The sequence below is a fragment of the Passer domesticus genome, chromosome 8 (assembly GCF_036417665.1).
Source record: "Passer domesticus isolate bPasDom1 chromosome 8, bPasDom1.hap1, whole genome shotgun sequence".
Taxonomy (NCBI): domain Eukaryota; kingdom Metazoa; phylum Chordata; class Aves; order Passeriformes; family Passeridae; genus Passer; species Passer domesticus.
The window spans coordinates 46,639,510-46,659,728 of NC_087481.1; the positions used below are offsets into that span (position 1 = coordinate 46,639,510).

Genomic DNA, 20,219 nt, shown 5'->3' on the forward strand with positions numbered 1-20,219 from the left:
CACACTTTTTTCCCCCAAAAACAGCATGTTTGCTATTGAGGGTTTTTGGTGCCTTCAGAGTGCATTTGGTGGCTGAGAAACAAGACTTTGTCTTCTGAAGGTAGTTTCAGTTTCTGCAGGGTATGGCAGGTAGGACACAGCTCTTGGTGCTTTTGTTTCCTCAATAATAGTTTGAAACAAAGTTAAAGGGTCACTGAAAAGCTGGGAGAGCTTGAGACAGGAGTCTGCACATAGTATCATCATCAAATCCAGAAGGTAAATTTGCCGCTTTAAAAATACATTCCTTAATAGGAAAAGGCACCTTTCCATTAACTGGGAATCTCATGTCTTGTGTTTACATTTGGATCCATTCCCTCAGTAGGGTTATCTGAAAGTTACAGAGGTGCAAATGATGCTTTGTCCTACCTTTCCTTTCCGAAGGGCAATGAACACATCTGGATGATTTTCCAAGTAGAGCAGGAGATAGACAGGGATACCTTTGGTCTGGGAAAGATGATTCACCTGTTCTTAAGAAATACTTTTCTTATAGGGCTCCTCAGACTTCACCCAAACACAGCTTCAGCCAAGCACAAGGTGTTCCCTCCTTCCCTGCCATACTCACTGTTAGACCAGCCAAAGCTAAAGAACACAGAACAAACCAAACCAACTAAAATGCTGCTGCTGGTGCCATTTTAAATACCTAGGAATTATGCCAAAAACTCCCAAAAGTTTTCAAGTCCCTCTTTAGTACCAAGCACTGCTTGCAAGGAAGAGAGAGGACTGCAACTGGAATAATTTTCACTTTCCACACCACACACTTTTCCAGCGTGCACATCTCCGACCATGGTTTTTTGGCATTCAACTAATTTTAATAGCCCTGAAAGTATCACTTGTCCTTACTGAGGCAGGAAAGACTGAGCACAAATATGCCCAAGTTAAAACACAACAGATGTGAGCTTCCACAACAGCACAAAGTCAGACTGCAGAGCTACCCTTGATGACCAGCCTCCAGCTCAGGGGTGCCTAATCCTGGCTCCGAGCCACCCTCAAGCTGTCATGTACGAAATCCACACCTGAACTCTGGAGCTTTGGCCCCTCACTACCAAAGTGCCAAAGAGGCAGATCATGACACACAGCTGCTGAGGCTGCAGTGTGGTTTTTGGTGGCCCCTGAGTGGCTGGTGCCAGAGGAAGCTATGAATTCACCTCGACTCTGCTGCCTGTTGACTATCCCGCCCAGCGTCCATCGCCGGTCCAGGCGCCTCAGGTGAGCCTTGCGTCGCTTAGAAACTAGTTTGGAACATGGATGGAAACAAAATAAAGGAAAAAAAAAAGGAATAAAAAAAAGTGATGGGAGGGTGAGGAACAAAAACAAAACATGGTATTTACAAGCACTGGTCTTGTTAGTGGGAATGGGTTAGGTGGGATGCAGATGTTTTGTTTTAGTTTATACAGTACAGTGGAACAAGTTAACTTCTTGAGCTTGAGCAATGTGAGCCATCCAGAACTGTCACAAATTGCCACTCTTGCTATTGGCCTTTCTTAAGAAGCAGTAATTATAATTTTAAAAAAAATCAAAAACATATACACACTCCAAAACAAGCTGCACAACTAAAGACAACTTGTCCAAGGAGAGTGCAGTGGCAGGACACATCATCATTGCTGTTGTATCTCCTAATTCAGCAGCATGATCTTTGGGGAATTCAATCTATTGCACGTGACATCAAACCCAAGAGGGCTCTAAACCTCTCTAAGAAAAATTATTACACTATAAACAAACCCACAAACTCTTATGTAAGTTCTCTCATAACAGCAGCACTCAGGAACTGAACCCAAGTGCAAAGTGTCTGATGTGTTTGCAAGAGATGACTTGCATTCATTGCCACAGCTGGTTCTCATGATCAAAACTTCTAATATACAGATTACAATATAAGGAAAAAACTAACCTTGCAATTATTCAGCAGGCTCAAGAAGCTAACAAGCCAGGACTGAGTGTTAGTTACATACTCAAACAATAACTTATGCTTAAAGTATAAACAAAGACAAGACACTTAAGGAAATGGCACTGTGAGAGCAGCTGTGCACAGAGGACACCACTTGTTTTCTGGAGCACATACTTAAATCTCTACTCAGATTCTTCTGTTGCCTGTACAGGTGTGAAAGACACTGGAACCATTAGACTGGCACAGAAACACAGCCAAACACTTCATTTTTTTCCATTCAAGGGCTTCCATCCCAATTTGGCAACTACTGCAAGGGTGCTAGGTGCTGCTGCAAAGCAATGCAACATATTGCAGGGCAGTGATAGCTGAAGTGCAAATACAATCATTTTACCAGTGGTGCTGGGAAGCTCTTCATAAACTTTGATATCACATCATTAATAATAATTCAATTCTGTATATGTGCACTTAGGGATAATATCTTATACTGCACTAAGCACCGTTGTATTCTAGAATTGTGCTCTGTTGGCAATCAGGCACAGCAAAATTATTTGATTGGGAAATCATTAGCTGGACAAGGAAAAATACTTCACCAAAGAGTGGCTTTTGACTTTTTGTCCTTTACATCTGTCAGGAACTTAGACCAGACTTTTACATCTAGCCCACTCTCCTCAATTTCTCCTTTTCTGTAAGGCCCAAACCTTTCCACACCAGCCTAAATGGAGGCGTGGTGAATGGTGCTGAACAGGTTCATTATATAGTCTCTGGTACTCTGTACCTCCCCTTTGATCCCATGTTGGTCAAAAATCAACCGCAAACTTTCAGATGAGCCAAATCTCAGGATTATAGATAGCTGTGGATTTGGCTCATGGAAATCAGTGATCCTCTTGGAAGCCCATGGAGGGAGAAAAAATGAGCAGATTTAACCTGGTGAATTTACCCAAATCAACATGACATTAGACTGCCAGTTACACACATGCTACACAGGGAGACAACACAGGACACCTCACTAGACACACAGATTATAGCAGAGAGAGAAGTTAAGTTGCAATAAGGCTGCCTGTGTTAGGAGGTTTCTATACAAGAAAGGAGGAAATGAAATGCTGAATGTAAAGGCTTGCAGGATGCAGAGGTGCAGAAGGGTTGAAACTGCCTTAAGATGTCAATACAGAGCAGTCAGCTTGATCCTTCTCACACTGGGAGTTTGGAGGATTTAGCCATCTAGGAACACCCCTTGGAAACAGTGGGTCACACAGATCCACCCCACCGTCTCCTCACAACGTACCGCCATCCCCAGTGACAGCCCTTTGATACCACAGTGTGCTTTTGTATGAGCCAGGGTTTTTTCCTTAAAAATACTGAATTTTGTCATTTTGCCCAGACTTGGACTTGTCTGGTCATGCTACAGCCACCAAAAAGGTTGCTTATTAACAAGTGTCTACACCTTTCCAGATATTATTTTAACACATTTACTTTATCAGCTCCTGTAGCTGTTAAATGTTTCTTTAGATTGCTTTCTGATTGTTTTCCAAGCCTTGCAAGATGTGTTGGTCTAAACACAGGCCCAGGTAATAATCAGTCTGCTTTCATCCAGACAAAAATGTTGTGCAAGCTCAGGTGCAGGGAGGAAACACTTCTGTATTTCTCAGGATACAGGCTATTTAAAGGGACACATGAAAATATTACTGCTATAACAGTAGAGGCAGAATTATTAGCAAGATGTGTTCAGCACCCTGCTATCTTTATTGGGCCTGCCACAGCAGAGCAGACTTCAAGGTTTGCCCGGCTTGGTGGATTTGTTCCAGGCGTGCTCAAATGGGGAGGGACAAGGGGCTGATACACAAAGCTCCCTACATCAGTGTTTCTGTGCTCTCCAAGTTGGGGGAGCAGAGACTGCACAGCTGCAGGAAGTCAGTGTATGTTGGAGTCACTCTGAAACTTGTGTAAGACCTAAATTGTGAGGGTAAGGCACTTAATCCACTAGAAGTGCCTTCCTCCTCAGTTACATCAGAGCGCCATTCTCCTGCCCACCTAGAGAGAGCTGGCAAGTTTTCTGTCTAAGTACAGTCACTTTGATACACCTTTCTAAGGACAGGGAATCCAAGTAATTCTTTCTTCTCTTATGAAGTAATTATATGGAGAAAACCAGCCCAAGTAAAGAAGAACTGGAGGGGAAGAAACAAAGAGGAAGTCTCAGCTTAGATGGCTAACAACATAAACCAAAGTTACTAAAAAGCAAGCAAGCAAGCAAAATCTGGGGCACATAAAAGCAGCTGCAGAGGTTATGCAATTAGATCTGTCACTGAGATGGAACTGAGCAGAAAGGGAAGGGCAGTCTCAGGTTTCAGCATATCTGGATCTGGAGTAAAGCAGGGAGCAGGACTGCTGACCACAGCTGAAGAGAGCAGTGTAATGGATTAAAAGGGACCAAGAGGAAGGAGATAAGGAATATTTAATAGATTTTCCATTACCCAGAAGAGACTGCTGGGTGGCAGCACCCCTGTGCAGAGTACACTCCAGAGGGCAACATGAAAGAGGAGGAGAGCATGAAATTAAAGCAGTTTAAGCCATAAGGCTGTCAAGCACACACTGTATTTAGGAGTCAGGAGAAGGGAGGAAGCTGCAGACCAACAGACAAGGCATTCTTCAGTGCTTGCAGAGCAGAGCAGTAGAGTTTTGTTCTTTAACAACAGGGAAGCTTTACTCACTGCCTTTGCATCCACTAAGACGTTGCATCATACCAGACTGGTTCCTGGCCTACCAGTCCACAGCCAGTCTGTCTCTAACCCAGGGTATGGGTAGACTTGAGCAGAGGAAAATGAGTTACAGAGACCAAGACTTCAGTAAGCCACAGATGTCACCCTTGGAGCCCAGCAAAAAGTCTGGTTCTGCCTGTGTGCTGTTTTAATGGGCAGATGGTGACCCCAACACATCTCTAAGCCTCCTGCCTGTGCTAAGGAAAGGTCAGCTGAGCTTCTACATGCATTTTACATAAGTGTCACATCAAGAGCACCTAGATTTAGCAACAGATTCACTAGAATAAAGCAAATCATAATAAAAGTGTCCTTTGTACACAGTTGCTACACGAGAAGCCCATTAAGATGTGGTTAGTCTTTCATAATGGAACTGAGGAACATGCAATGCTGAACTATTCAATTTCTGGAACCTGAATTAAGCATCTTTAGTACAAAAAAAAGAAAAAAATAAAGAATGCAGTGCGGCTAAATACACATACACAACAAATGACATCTCACTTTTAACAGAATGAGACCATACCAAATAAAATTACCTTTCCACACAAAAACAGACCATAGCAAACAACAGTGAAACTATTTTCAAACATTAATTTAAAGGAAATTAATGAGAAGCAACCATTAAACTTAAATCTCACTCCTTTCAATGGCCTGTGGTTCTATCATGCATCTTCTTCCAATTAGAAGCTCTCACTTGGGGGGAAAAAAGCATAAAGCAAGAGAATACCAGTTTCCTCTTGGTAAAAAAAAGCTTTCCATACCTTCCCCAAATTTAGATGTGTTGATGTCAGAATCATCTCTGGTTCCATTTTGGGATTCCAGGTATGTAGCAGGGACCCATCCCTGCTCCTCTGCTGTGCTCACAAACCACCAACCTACAAAAAGAAGCAAAAGAAGTTTCTCAGTCAACATTTAGAGAAACAAGAATAGTAAAATGCCACAGAGAAGATGACAGAGTCAGCAGCTTTGGTCATGGTTGAGGTATTCTGTAGCTTCCTAGAAGAAGAAAGGGTTTAGTGCTATCATACCATAGAAAAAGGGTGCAATGAAGCAAATATCAATTTATTTTAAGAAATTCAGAGTCCATCCATGACAACTTTGACTGAAATTCTCTAAGTCAGTTGCTCCAAGCTGGTCTTGCTATAAGCACATTTACAGTATCAAAACACTTTGTATATGTAAATATGTACACGTGCACAAATGTGAAACAGCACAAACACTGCCCAAATCCTAATATGAAGTATTATAAAAGGCAAATGAAGGAAACAGCAAAGACATTCATAGAAGAGCACAGGTTTCAGAACAGGATCTAAAAGTGCTTCTAGAGCACTTGTAACCACAGCTGGTGTTTAACAAACATGACCTGAATTCAATACCCTGGGAAGCTGGAAAGTACTGCACAGAACAGAAATAAAGACAGAAAAACCAACTGAAATCTGTCTTGAGGCCATAAGCACCAGTTATTTGTGTTCCCACCTGAACATCCAAGTTTCAGCCAGTATCTACAAAAATGTTAGGTATTCAGCAATATATATGGATATAACCTGTAGGTCGTATCTGTGGACAGATGAATAAAATTATATGCATGCCAGTTTCAGATTAAATGCATTCCAACTATAACTATCCTTGCCTATTTTCTTGCTTGATTACATGGATTTATTGAATCCTCCAAAGATTTTGACATAGACTCACTCACCCAAGAACTTGCTGCTCTCAGATAAAAGCACAACTAGATTCTCCTCCATTCAGATAAGGTCTGGGTTAAGACAACAGGAAAATAAAAAGTCTAACAGGTAAGCAAACCACTTCTGTTGTTGTCTGTGATACCCCAGTTTCCCCAGAAAACATAAGCTGCTTTGTCAGGACCATGCAAACTGTTGTCCATTACCACCCTTCCAGCTTTCCCAAAGGGAGTTGGGAAAACAGCTGTTTCTGTACATGGACCTCAGAACAGTTTACACTTTGATGGCTCTCCTGAACACAGCAAATTTCACAGAAGCCTGCCTGTGAAGCCAGCCTGGGCTGTAAAGAGATGGGCACCAACACTAGTGAGTGTGAGGTGGCCACACATCCCTCCCAGAGGTGGGATTCCACAGCCCAGCCCAGCGACGGGAAAAGGAAGCTCTGGGCTCTGCTGCCATGCCACGTGCAACTGTCTGTCAGAGAAAAACCACCCTGCTGAAACAATGCTCAAGTGTTCATGCTAAAAGTCACCCAAGTTCATTCCAAATCCTGTCACGGAAGATTTTACCAGGGAGCAGTAGCTACCAACCCTTTCTTTCCTCCCTGGGGCATGTGGCTGGGAGACAATGAACCCCAAGCAGCAACCCCTCACATGCCCCTGGGCAGCTCCTAGGCAGCTCTATTTATTTACTCTCCAAATTCAGACACAGATTTCCATCTTCTGGCCCAGCAGAGGTTTGGAAACTTTGCTTCACAAGGCTCATGGTTGGAAAGTTTAAATTTAGTTATTCTCCCTCAGCAGGAGGTGGATTCTCCTGCCACGAAACCCACAGCAGCGAACACACAGGATCTGCCAGACAGTTTCACAAACACATCTTCATGGTTGCTCCTGATTTCACCAGTAACATATCAACATGGGTAGCAAACACAGTTTAACATACACTCATAATTAGGCACAAAATGTGAGAAGCTGGCTTCCAGCTGATATTAATTAGACTGGAATAGTTTACCTAAACTCTTCCTCAGAAGGAAATTAAACACAAACGCAAATAAGACTTGCCTACACTGAAAAATGTACATTTGGGCCAAATTCAAACCATGGTAAAACCATCTTTGGAGGGCTGGATGGCACTTCCTTGACACTAACCCCATGCTAGCCCATTTCACAATACAGCTCCTCTGCTTTGGCTCATTAGCCTCAGAGCGAAGTTTAGGTCTTTTGCTTGGGGCCATAGTGTAGCTGAGCCTCTGTCCATCTAAACATGACTCAGGCTAAAGCTCCTAATTGCCACAGAACTCATAAAAGCTATAATTTATTTCTCAAGATTTTCTTTATAAACTCTGCACAAGGGTAAAGTATAAATGAGAAACCTCTGCAGCTACTGAGAAATCACAGCATTTGTCCAAGTTCAGAGAAAACCAGCCCTCCACTCTGAAATTCTCTTCCCCAATTTCAAGCTTCTCAGAAGGACGGCTTTAATGTAGCCCATTGAAATAGCATGTCAACAGAAAAATGTGTGTTTTACTTAAACAAATTCAGCAACTGAGAAGACTGAGAAGCTTCCAGCAGCACCCCCTGGCAGCAGAGAAGTCACAAAGGGGTGCTCACAAGGATGATGTGCAAAGCCTCAGAGTGGCCAAGCAACCACTGTTGAAGGAGCACATCCCTTATGAGACCAAAACCTAAATTATAATGGTACATCCAAGCCATAACCCCACAGAAAGGAAATTACAGCACAGTGCAAGAATTGACTCCTAGGAGAAAATGGCTGCAGTGCAGACAAGCTCCTCAACACAGCCTGTGCATGACAGCCACAAACTGCAGAACTCTGCCAGGCTGATCATGCAGTACTTGCTCTGCACCACCCCCTCATTAGAAGCACTAGGGCAGCTGCCACTTGGTACCACCACCTCTTCCCCCTCAGGTTCATGGGTATTCAAGGTTTACAGACAAATTAGACAGAATCATCTTAGTTTGCACCATTATAGCCCAAACCTTTTGCAAAGAATCCCTTGTCATGTCCCCTGCCATCTTTCCCAACCCAGAGCATCACAGAAAACTTGCTTTTGAAACACAGAACAAAACATTGCATTTATTTTGAGTTCTCCTTCTATGCTGGAGTCTAGCTTGACTTCACAATTCATTATTAAAACCATTTCTGCAGCAACATCTGCAGGGAATTATGTAAAGTTATCTCTGTGCACTGCCAAGCCAGACTGAGGTTCATTCTTGCACTCACACCATCTGTAAAAATTAGGCAGTGCTTTACAGCTTGAGTTAACCCTTACAGGTGCCCCTGGCTCTCAGGCACCAAAACAACTCTAACACTGATGTGGCATGGATGTCTAGACTGAGACTCCCAAGCCCTCATCTCTGATGAGGATTTAAAGGGAGTTTGAGCTTCACAGAGGCAGAAAGGGAGCTGCAGCCACTGTGTCCAGACCAAGTTCAACTTGAGCTTTGCTGCATTACTCCAACTGCCTTAACACTAACCCAAGAACACAAATTTTTAAGGTAGGAATGTAATTTTGTCTCCACATATGTTGCTGCTTTGTTGGCATCTGTCAATGTCTCTAAGCTGCAACAGCCAAGATATCTCCTCATTCACAGAGTCCACCTAGGCTCAGATAACTCCCTGGCATTTCACAAGTTACCAAGAAACAACCAGTTCCACTTGACAAGCATATAATACACACAGCAAGATGGTGATTGCAAAATTGGATTGGTCACACTGGAGAATGACTAAATGACAAAAATACTTGGACTTTAAAAAATCATGTTCTTGCATATAATTGTATTCCCACTCCTCTTCCCGAAAGTCTTTTGCAAAAGCAAAACAATTAAGCAAATGTTAGCCACAACATGCATCATGGGAAACTAGTGGAGCATAGTTAAAGGAGTATATTTTATGCCAGTTTTGCTCATGTTTGCATGCATCCTTACCCAGCCATACTTCATGGATGATACACAGCAACAGGAGCAAAAGCTATTCCCATTGAAGCCTGTCTGATCACAAGATGGTATAAAACAGTTTGAATATGTAAAATTGCAGGATCATGCTGAACTTTGGTTTCTAATTCTCTCCTCAACCACTAATTTCTCTGTAGACTTTGACTGTCATTTTATGAGCTTAACTAAAGTAAACAGGACTGAAAGCACTCCTGTAAAAGGGCACGGCTATTTCTCCAGCATGAGTAGACTACACATTCTTCTAAACAAATACTTAAGTAACACTCCACCTCTCAAGAGTCTTGGAAAAATCCCACTCAAGCAGCAGTCTGGTACATTTGACACATGGTCTATGGGCTTCAGAGAGTTGTTCATTTTTAAGTCCTTCTGCCTTGGAACTCTCTTGAGAGGTTTTTTTGATCCAACAACATAAATTGTCCTACAAAGCAGAACTAGGTGCAATTAGATCACGTCCAGACCAGTCACACAGATCTTTTCATGCACGTGGCTGATTACTTCCCTTCAGAGATATGATCTACTTCATTAAAACAGCTAAGATAAGGATGCTGCTGCACAGTTGAAGACACTTGCTTTTTCCACCCCTCCAAAGCTCTTGCCACACAGTACATATATATTTGATACACACAGGACAGTCTCAGTAATTGCCTCTGAATATGTAGAAGCAGATGTATAAAAGGACTAGAAGCAGCTTTTACAAGAGGGATTTTCTGCAGTAACCTTATTCTCACACTCGCTCCTGTGTCTATGTGCTGCTAGACACTACCATTGTCTATGCTGGCTCTGCTCTCTGTAAAAGGCTTTTTCAGTCCCACACACTTGGAAAAGGCACAAGATTGAAACCACTGAATTCATATGAAGGCCAGTCTGCAATTGCTGAGAGTTTCATTTTTACAATTCACAGAAGAGGCATCTTTCTTTGAAATATGGAGATACATGCAAGAGGCCCTTCTAGCACAGAGCTGGCTGCAGTTGAGGGTACAGAAGTCTGTGAACGACTCACTGCAAGGCAGACTAAGGCTGTCATCTTGGGATGAATTTTTAAAGCTGGTGAAATATTAAAGGCAGCTTTCACCTCAAAACACATAATGTTTCCCAGCCTGTGTGCACTGCAGTCTTCACTGCAGCCACCACTCAACCATGGAGCAATGTTTGTCTTGTTTTAGAGATGAAAGTGGGGCCCAAAGACATGCCCCAGGAAGAAAGATCTTTGTGGAAGATATCCTGCTCAAACACAATTAAGACACACAGCACAGCTTCACAGTCTTTTATGTGCCACATATTTATGGGCCATAGATTAGGATTCCAGATCAACCACACATTATGATCCTTCCACCAGTTCATGTCCTAGAGCTACATGCTGAGAGTGTGGTTCACATGGGAAACCCTACTTCCAATAGGAAGTGTTGCCACCCCAAATGTCTGTGCCTGCTTGCTCTAACATTCAAGAGTGAAGGCTGTTGCCTTGCAACTATTGTGTTTGCACTCTAGGTACTAAATCCTGCTTCAGGAATTCAGCAATACACTTCAGCACCCCAAGTACTGCTTAACACCATGAGCTTTTTAACTTGCTTCTGAAATACCCCAAGAGCCCACAATGCTGTGATAGGGCAGAGCTGTTGGCTTTTTTTTTCATGTAAGAGAAAAGTGAAAAAAGGATCACACCTGTCCCTCCTTTCCTGGTAGCTTGGCATGGGAATTTGGAGATTCTATATGGGCTATGAAAGAAGGTCTTCTACCACAGAGTTAAAAAAAAAAAATGAATTAAGAAATACAAAGACAGAAACTCTGTCTTTTTATTTTTGAAAGAGTACTTCTTGTTTAAAGAAGACAATTAAGATTTAAAAGGTAATAAGCAAACATTTTGCTCCTGGTACCAATAACCCCAACATCTGAAGGATATACCTTAGAAACCACACACCTATTCAACAGTGGCCACACAGCCAGGGGCTACAGTCTGCCCAGCAAGCTGCCTTCAGTATTTACAACTGAGCAATAGTTTTAATATTTAGTGAGGAGAGTACACATTGAAGGAGGATGAGAGGCTGCAAACTCCTGTGCCTTGTGTTCAGCTAAAAAGTTACAGGTGTCCCTACAAAAATGTAATAGAAACCTTTAAGAGTATCACTTTGGAACCCTGACAACCCAATGCACACATGGACTGCCCTGGAAACACTTTTCTTTCCCTCCTTAGGGAGGGTCTGAAAGCTCAGTTATGTTCTCATCAGAGAACAGGCTACAGCAGTTTTTGCTTAATTTGTTGATTGAAACAACACTTGAGAGCTTCCTGAGGAGAGGGAGAAGATGAGGAGCAGGGGGAGGTGGAGACTTCTGGAAAGCTGAAATTTGTTGATATCATTTTTTGGCTATTAACAGGACAGCCTTTTTCCTTACAGAGCTGAAAGCTGGAACAAAAGGCCAAGAGCTGAGACCGCAGTTTGCTTTCTCCACCAATATTTGACAGCAACTGCAAGTGCTTAGAGCTCAGCAGCAGCATAGGGAATTGCAGTCCTTGCACTGCTTCAGGTGTTACTAAGCACAAGGAAAACAGAAGTGAATCCCAGAGTTTGGGTGCTGTAACATACTCTTCCTGCAGTGACAGGTTACTAAGGTAACTAGCTGGATTTGCTGTCCTAATCCTTCCAGTCTGTCTTCTTCCTGCATTTCTACTGCCAATCTTGTGACATTTGTAGACAGAGACTTCTCAGCTGTGCTGTCAGCAAATCCCATTGCTGCTGCTCCTACAGCTGCAGAGCTGGCAGGCATGGAGAGCCCACTGCATGTGAATTAACATGCCAGTTAAAGGTGCCACACAGGCTCTTCCTGGGCCCAAACCAGCTGACTAGGTGTGTACTGAAGCGTTTGATACAGAGTCCCAAAGTGCATCACAGATTCTGGCTGAAATACCTAGCTTGCTTGAGTTGGTTTCACATGACATTATATGCAAAAATACACATGTATCTGTGTGGAAATTCACACCCTGACCTCTGCTCTCAAACACATATTATCCTTGTCTTCTGCTCAGATTGGAATTGTGTTTCCTAGTACTTTTGGAAAAAAACAGAAGCAATCAGAACATGGGAAAAGTTCATGGGAAAAGAGAAAACTGGATAATATACAACTAAGCTCTAATATTTTATGAGTTACATCACTAGCAGAGACGATGGATATTCTGAGTATTAGACAACTAGGAAATACCACAGTACTGTATTTATTCAAATCTTATAAGCTAGCAGGCAACAAGACTTCCAGAGAAGTCTTGGCAAAATACTTATATATTTATCTCTCATTAGAGTGACACACACTTCTTGTGTCTATGTGTATAGGGAGTTGTTCAAGTACAGCACACTGTTTATCTTTGTGTTCTGATATACAAACTGATAGCTATGCACTCCAAGTGCTATATCTGCAGCTATTTGCTAGGGCCCAATTGTTACCCAGGGGCTTCCCCTCCCTGTTTAAAAAATGGCCTCAGATTTGTGTATTGACACAGCTGGAACAAAGGAATCTGCCAAACACGTTTTCTAGAATTGGCACGTACATCCACAAAGCCATCACATAATCCAGTACAAATTACACATTGTGCTCTTAAAGCAAGGGAATCAACACACTACCTACATTAACAGATATGGAAAAGTCTTTGACATTGCCTGTAATTCCCAGATCAAGTCCCACCACATTCCACGTCACCAGCTTCTCTTAAACCATGAAGTACTCCGGTCTCCCCAAGACAGGAGAAGATGAAAGCATCTTTTGCTAAGCCTGCTCATGTCCAACTCCAAAACACACACAGCCAACATGCCCAGGGTGTTGGCCAGCATCCCCAGACCCCTCACTTTAGAGGATCCACAGAGCCATCAAGTCAGCCAGCTCTACAGGTGAGTCAGCACCCAAGAAGCTGGAAAAAAAAATGTTTTCCAAGGCTCAAACATCCTAATGCCTTCTAAAAATAAACTCTAAATAATCTTTCCCTTCCTGCTTTACTTTTATGAACACCTAATGATGAAACTGTCTGTGCAATGTCAGCTACAGTCCCCATAGTCCAACGCATCTGTGTATGTCCAACCTGCAGTACCAACTCAGTCATTACAGAAAATACTTGGTTACGGATCTTCCTTTTTTTTTTCCCCATTTGATCTATTTGGATACCACATTTCCTGTCTGACCTCAAGTTCTGGTCATACTATACATCAATTTTCACCTTCTCTTGAATTCTTTTCTCTTAGGAAGTGACAGATTTACACTGATCCTTCAAAGATTAAGGATTTGTGATTTCAGTAACCACAAGGCAAAGTAAGATTGTGGAGATCACACAGACTGAATATCCAGTACAAAAAGTTCTGCATTAAGTCTCTGTGGGTAACAAGTGGTACAGGAGGGTCTCTTTCTTTCTTCTTTCCCTTTCCCTAAGGTTTTGTTTACTTCAGCCAGTCCCAGAAGTTGAGCAGCCAGAATACTGTCTGCTGCTAACATCTTCCAGTACAACCTTCCTTCCTCCATCTCCAATTACAGCCCAGAACCATTAATTTTCTCCTCCAAAAGGACTTCTGTCCTATATTTCTTTTTGTATTGCTATTGTTAGAAAGATGCTGCTTAAGTAGGAAAGTTAAGCAAAAAAATCCATCTGCCACCCTCCTTAAAGCCTGTCCCCATCTCCACTCCAGCAGTCCATTATTTAAAGGTTGAAATCTGCAGACATGAGGCTTTAATGAACCTGCCAAATTGATGTTGTTGTCATCATGTTTACATAAATCAGGAACTTACAAAGGTTCCCAACCAAGTGGGTTTGGTTGGGGTGCAGACAGAAGAGGACTCTAGCAGAGAGAGCAAAATAGACAGAAATTTGGTGGGCAAACATAACCCATGGCAGAAAAATAATCCACTGCCTTCAGAAAGGCTACGCCAGCGTAGTCAGTGCCTGCAGCAAATTTTCCAGAGCCATGAACAAGAGATTCCAGTAAAGGCATGCAAACAGATGGCTTTCCACCCCACGGGGCACTAGAAGCCAAGGGAGACTCCATTAGTCATGACCAGTTGTGGGGTTGTATTTTCTGTGGTCAGCCAACGGGGTGCAACCATCAAGCTCACAAGTAATTTCCTTTACATTCACAGGACTTAATCTTAAAGAAAACACATTTTGTGTCCAAGCTTTCTTTAGGAAAACATGAATAAGCTTTCAAACGGGCCTCATAGTAATCTTGTCCAAAGATTACAAATTACTTCCTAGTGGTTTAAAAAGTTACAGACCCCTAACCCCAGCTGATAGGAAATGGCCTTCACAGGCAGCAAGGAATGGCCAATATTTACTTCCCATGCAGATCGATAAAAGTTGCTCTTGTTTAAATTTCTTATTCTGAAGTCTGTAGAGAGTGCGGTGTCAGTTGCTTACTGGGAATTCCTCATAATCACACAGAATCAGAATAAAGTCTGAGAACTAGGAACAAAACCTAGCAGAGTATAAAACAGCACTGCAGGTGCTAGAGTCAAGATCATACAGGAATTCCATACTTAATTTAAAAACACATTTGCTGCCTCTGAGGCACACTTTGGTTATGTCAGGACAGAGCAACACTTTGCAAGAGCTTGATGCAATGAACAAAGGCTACAGAACACCCAGCAGAAATCTGAGGATAAAGCAATCAAACTGATATTAGTTCAGTCTGAAGCACAGCTGAGTCACCAGATTAAAAATACTGGCTTTTACAAATAGCTTTTGTGGGCTCCTTCTGAACCACCATACTCCTGCTAAAGGAGCAGGGACACATCGGTTTGCTGCACTCAGATAACCACATCACAAATGACCATTTCCATGTCCTGGCTGTTCCTTGAAGCTCTGCTGTCCAACTACAACTTCTGTCCAGCTCTATTTATTAGCTAGATCTGGCTGGATGGCAGCCCAGATGCAATGTTATCACAAACACGGATGTAAGCCACGTCCAACGCTCTGCTCTCTCTGTGACGCCGCTTCACTGCCTTTCTCCTGAGCTCCATTCAAGCCGTGTTTCTGCAGTGACCCCGGGAGCTGAGCCTCAAAGAGCTGCCTGCACACGGCTGCAGGAAATGACAGCTTCGGAAATGAGCACCAGAGTGATGAATAGCTGGCAACAAGAGCAGCCAGTGCATTAGTGCGCTGCCAATTCATAACCTACACTGTACTCAACAGGGACATACATGGGCAACAGTATCACTGACACGCCCCAGAAGAGATTACAAACCCAAAGCACTGTTTTCTGAAGGGCTTTTCCAGCCCGCTCTAAAATTCAAAATTTTCAAAATTCAAAATGAACAAAAATATTTTGTTCAGTGCGAAGCTGAACTCGTCCCATTTGGAGCAAATTATGGAAAACGGGGGAAAAAATAAGAAAAATATTTGCTTTTTATTTTCATTCATCATGAAGTCCCAGACAATGAGTAGAGCCTGTGCAGGTGAAACAGAAGGAGGTATTGATCTTTAAGGAAGGGGTAACTGAGATCATCCATGCTGACCTTAAAAAACCAAGCAGGAAGAACTGGGGTATCTGTGTCCATCAGCTCTAACAAAAAGGTGCATCAGCAGCCTAAGAGAAGGTGGTAAATATAGGAAAGTTACTGAGGCAAAAAGCTCAGGTAAGATGGTTTCCCCCCAGCTCAAAACCACTCCTACATTGCAGAAAATACTCTCCATACAGCCAATTAACTAAGCATTAATTTATACTCATTCTGGCTTAGCTTCTGGATACAAAGGGTACACACTTGGCTCAAGCACCTTTGCAGGAGTTTTTTTTCACAGTAAGCACGTGATTTCCCTGCAGCTTCCTTGGTTGCCTCACCTTGGATCTTGACTTTAAAGAACTGATGTTTGGTTGCTCCTTACAGACTGGAAAGGCAGGCTGGACTCAGAGCAGAGAATCACTGTCCCAAGAAACCAGAAACACCTCACTAAGTTAGTCTTGCACTATGGGAACTTCAACAGCCATGTTTCTATTAACACTTTTCTGATGGAAAAAGGCCACGCTGTGGCAGCTTCAGATGCTGGTCTGCCTCCAGGAAGGTACAGTTAAGTGCACAATAAGTCAAAGTCCCAGTACATAAATATTTTCATTTTCTGACTCTCCTTTCTGTCTCCTGAAGCTTAAACAAAGCCAGAGCAGGCACTAAGCACAGATTTGCTGGCAACAATCAGGGAAGTTGATCTTTTGATGCTAAATAAAGGTTAGCAAGGCAAATTAATGATGTGAGATACAGAAGAGCTGTCAATCTACATACATTTCACGGAGCTGAGAAAAGACAAATAGATCATTGTGAGGCTTACTCCTTTCCATTAGGAATAAATCAACCATGAAACAAGGGCAAGACTAATGCTGTCCTTGGGCAAAAAGCTGAGATTTGCAGACCCTCCGTTACAAACACACACGCATTACACAATACAGCACCATTTAAACTAAATAAGCAGCACAGTAAGGGATTACCTAAACCTGCAAGACAGATGATATAGAGGCACAGTGTTTATCTTTTCAACAGGGAGTCACTTAAGCTTGCCCTATGAGTGAATGCTAGATTAAACCCTTCCCTCTCCCCAGCACAAGGCTACCAAAAGAGGAAATGCTGGACTGCCTGTAACTGCACCTGGCCAGAGCCTGCTGCAAGTGTTATACTTTGATGTATCTCCTACTATTCCCCAATCACTCTGAAAACCTTCAACAGAAAACCTTCAATTCAGGCATTTTGCAATCTCGCACTTTTCAAGACCTCACTCTTGGCAGATTGATGGCTTTTTGAAGGGGTCATTTTGAGGATTTAAAAAAAAAATTTCTTTCCCCTTCTCTCAAAGCACATTTGCATGCTTGCTTTAGGAAAGGTCAGTGATGGAGCACAGAGGTTGCACATTCCCTGCAAACTGAGAAAGAGGATGGTCCTGCAGCTGGGGAGCTGGCCCAGCTTTGGGGAGCTCTCCATAAGAGAGCTGCGAACCAGACCAACTCTTTACGTGGGAGGAGTTTTTCCCTCCCCAGTTTCCAAGTCTTAGTTACTTCCCTTCCCCTCCTCCACCACCCAGATCTGAACAGCGTTTCCTTTGTCTGTTCCCCATGTAGACTTCCATTCTCTGGAGACGGGGCCTAAATGTCTAGCACAACAGGACCCTGATCTCAGCTGGGCCTTAGGCACTGCCATAAAAAACAAACAGATCACAGAAGCATGGCTCTTGCATTGTAAAACAGCCTGGATAGCAAATAAGTCTTTGGATAGGTCTGTTAGCTGACATACTAATTGCACTGTTGGAATGCTATGCTTTCACAAAAGCTTGTATGGTCTGAAAGTTTATTCCAAAACATCCCGTTCAGTGATTATGAGTGCGTTTGGAAAGGGAGCTGGAGCTCACTGCAATGCTAACAAAGTATAGGCAACACTGTACCTCCAGCAAGACCAAGGAGATTTCTAGCACACTTTAGGATGACTAATGAATTGAAGTTTCCTTGGCATGCTTCCCTCCCCACACATCTGGGCAAGGATTACAGAGTGGAAAGAACCCAACCTGGGGAGAAGAAAAGTGCGTACTCTTGTAGCCATTAAATCCATGTTGGGGAAGAGGTTTCCCAACTGCATTTCAGGGGTGTCTACCCCAATCCTCTGTTTGCATGGGCTGCTTGACACACACACACACACATACACACACACCCCTGAAATTCTCAGAGTGCAGCTCAGCAATACACCGTGCCATGCACCTTGCAGAAGGACAAGACCACACATTTTTGGGAAGGACAACCATCACTTCCACTTATGCACAGATTCCTAACACAATGAATTTCTTGGTCAATATTCTGGCTAGCAACTGACACCACCTGAAGGTTCAACATCCTCCTGATGTTCCTCCCTTCCATGTTAAGTTATAGCACAGCTCTCCTGTGCTCACAAGCAATTTTCATGGGGATCGTGCTTTCTCTGGCTGAGCCATTTGTCATTGATTGATCCAAGCAATCAGTGAGTGGGGCTGCCCAGTACCAACACATGTAATGCCTTCCAACTGCTCTGCTAATAATCAGGTTAAACCAGATGCCAAACAATAACAGGAACTGTTTTAACAAAATTTGGAAGTCAATCTTTACATGGTCCTAATATTAAAATTTAATTCTCTGTTCTACAAGCAGTTAGATTTGTTGTCACCTACCAGCATATACCATCTCAATGCTAAGATATGCATCTATTTGCTAGTCCACAAGCTGAAGGAAAATGAAAACTCATGGAGATTCAACAGCTGTCCTCTTGCACCTCCCAGGCCATCATTACCACATCACCTGGCTCACCAACACAGTTCTAATAACCTTTACCAGACTAGCCATTCTGAGGGTTTTTTCTGTAGCTGAAGTTACACAGAGAGGCTATTTCAGAAACACAAGCACTGGTCATCAATATCTCAGGAATTACCCTACAGGCAGCTAACCTGCTTCCCAAGATACTTGTGGAAAATTTATGTGACAGGAAGGTGGAAAGATTCAACCTTGTGACACTTGTCTAATCAATGTTATTTTTTCTAATTTTTCCCTGCCACTTCAGCTTCACCTTTTGCCTCTCCAGCAGCAGAGCACGTCCTTACAATGAAGGAGCCAAAAGAAGTTTAATCTGTCTTCAAGCAGAGGCCGTCTCTTTGTTTCTCACCCATCTCTGTCCAGAGCTGGTCCTCACAACCACAAATGAATGGAGATCACCATCATTCATGCAATTTCCACCTCTAGTTTTACAATTTTAAAAAAAGTTCCCCCAGCAGTTCACTTATTATAAAAGCAGGAAACCTTCTTTGGCCTGGATTGTCTGAGTAGGCTGTAGTGCAGGAAAACAGTGAAATGTCCCAAGCTGCATGCTCTAGTCAACTGCAGGGTTAAGCACTTTGCTCAACTGAGGAACAGAGCCAAGGAGTGAGCAACATCTTTAAGAGATAAAACCCCCATCTGTGAGGAGCCACTTGCTTCTTCATCATGGTGCCATCAGGCCTTTAACTCATCACAGCTTTGCACTGTCACTCCCAGTCTCCCTCCCTTTTCCCTTCCAACTAGGTCTCTGGCCTTTGGATGAGCCTATGCTTATTTATTAGCAGCTCAGTTTTCAAATTCTGAGCCAGAACCAGCAAAGAAGATCAGGTTCTCCAGATGAGGTCCTAGAAATTAGCTCCACAGGTTTCAAAACTGCAAGGTAACAGCACTGTATTTTCTTTCTCTCCAAACTTAATGAGAATGTGCAAAGGGCACAGGTATTGCATGGTATGTAAGAAAGAAAAAGCAAGATGAAGCCTTTATGACTCTGTCAGAAATTACAAAAGGCATTTCTGGCCCAAAGAAATTGAAAATACACCTTACCTACCCAGCCTAAACATTAGGCTAGGGTAAGGGAATGGTTTCAGGTTGAAGTTCAAGGGATTTCTTACTTGCTCCTCAAAGGAGCTGTATCATTCACTGTATCTTTGAAGAAACATTGGTGGTTCTATCCAGCTGTGAAGTCAACAAGCAGCAACAGAAGTCAACCATAAAGGACCCTCACAGTCCTTCCTCCAAGCACTGCTAGCATACCTTAAGGATTGTGTCTCTTTGCTGCACAGTTAAGTGCTGCATTAGGTCTTCAGAATATTTCTGGCCTTTAGCTTCTGAGAAGCATCATTAGGGCAGACCAGTGATTTTCCTATATTTATCTTTAAAACAAAAATAAATATGCAGAAGTATGAGCAAAGTATGACCTCAGATCATTGTTTCTGTGCCTGTAGCTGTAGCATTTAAAATGAGATCAATCAAAGCAAATGAAATCCCTGTCTTTAGCCAGAGCCAGAAGTCTCAGGAGCATGGCATTTCATTCAGATATTGCAAAGGACTTCTTGCAAAAGAGATGAGGTATTGATTAAAAAGAAAAGCAGCTGATGCATCCCCTGCTCACT

At 42.8% G+C, this 20,219-nt stretch overlaps 1 protein-coding gene across 8 annotated transcripts in view; it reads right to left on the minus strand.

Moving 5' to 3' along the window:
- SH3PXD2A (SH3 and PX domains 2A) overlaps positions 1-20,219 on the minus strand; it is a 246,683-nt gene that overhangs the window by 31,273 nt on the left and 195,191 nt on the right. For 6 of the 8 annotated variants that reach the window (XM_064431203.1, XM_064431204.1, XM_064431202.1 and 3 more), the window contains 2 exons: positions 5,433-5,546; positions 1,185-1,268 (listed from right to left, as the gene is read on the minus strand). In XM_064431203.1, the coding sequence (XP_064287273.1) occupies positions 1,185-1,268; positions 5,433-5,546 (198 nt within the window). The remainder of the gene's footprint in view (positions 1-1,184; positions 1,269-5,432; positions 5,547-20,219) is intronic. The other 2 variants (XM_064431205.1, XM_064431208.1) reach the window with 1 other exon arrangement.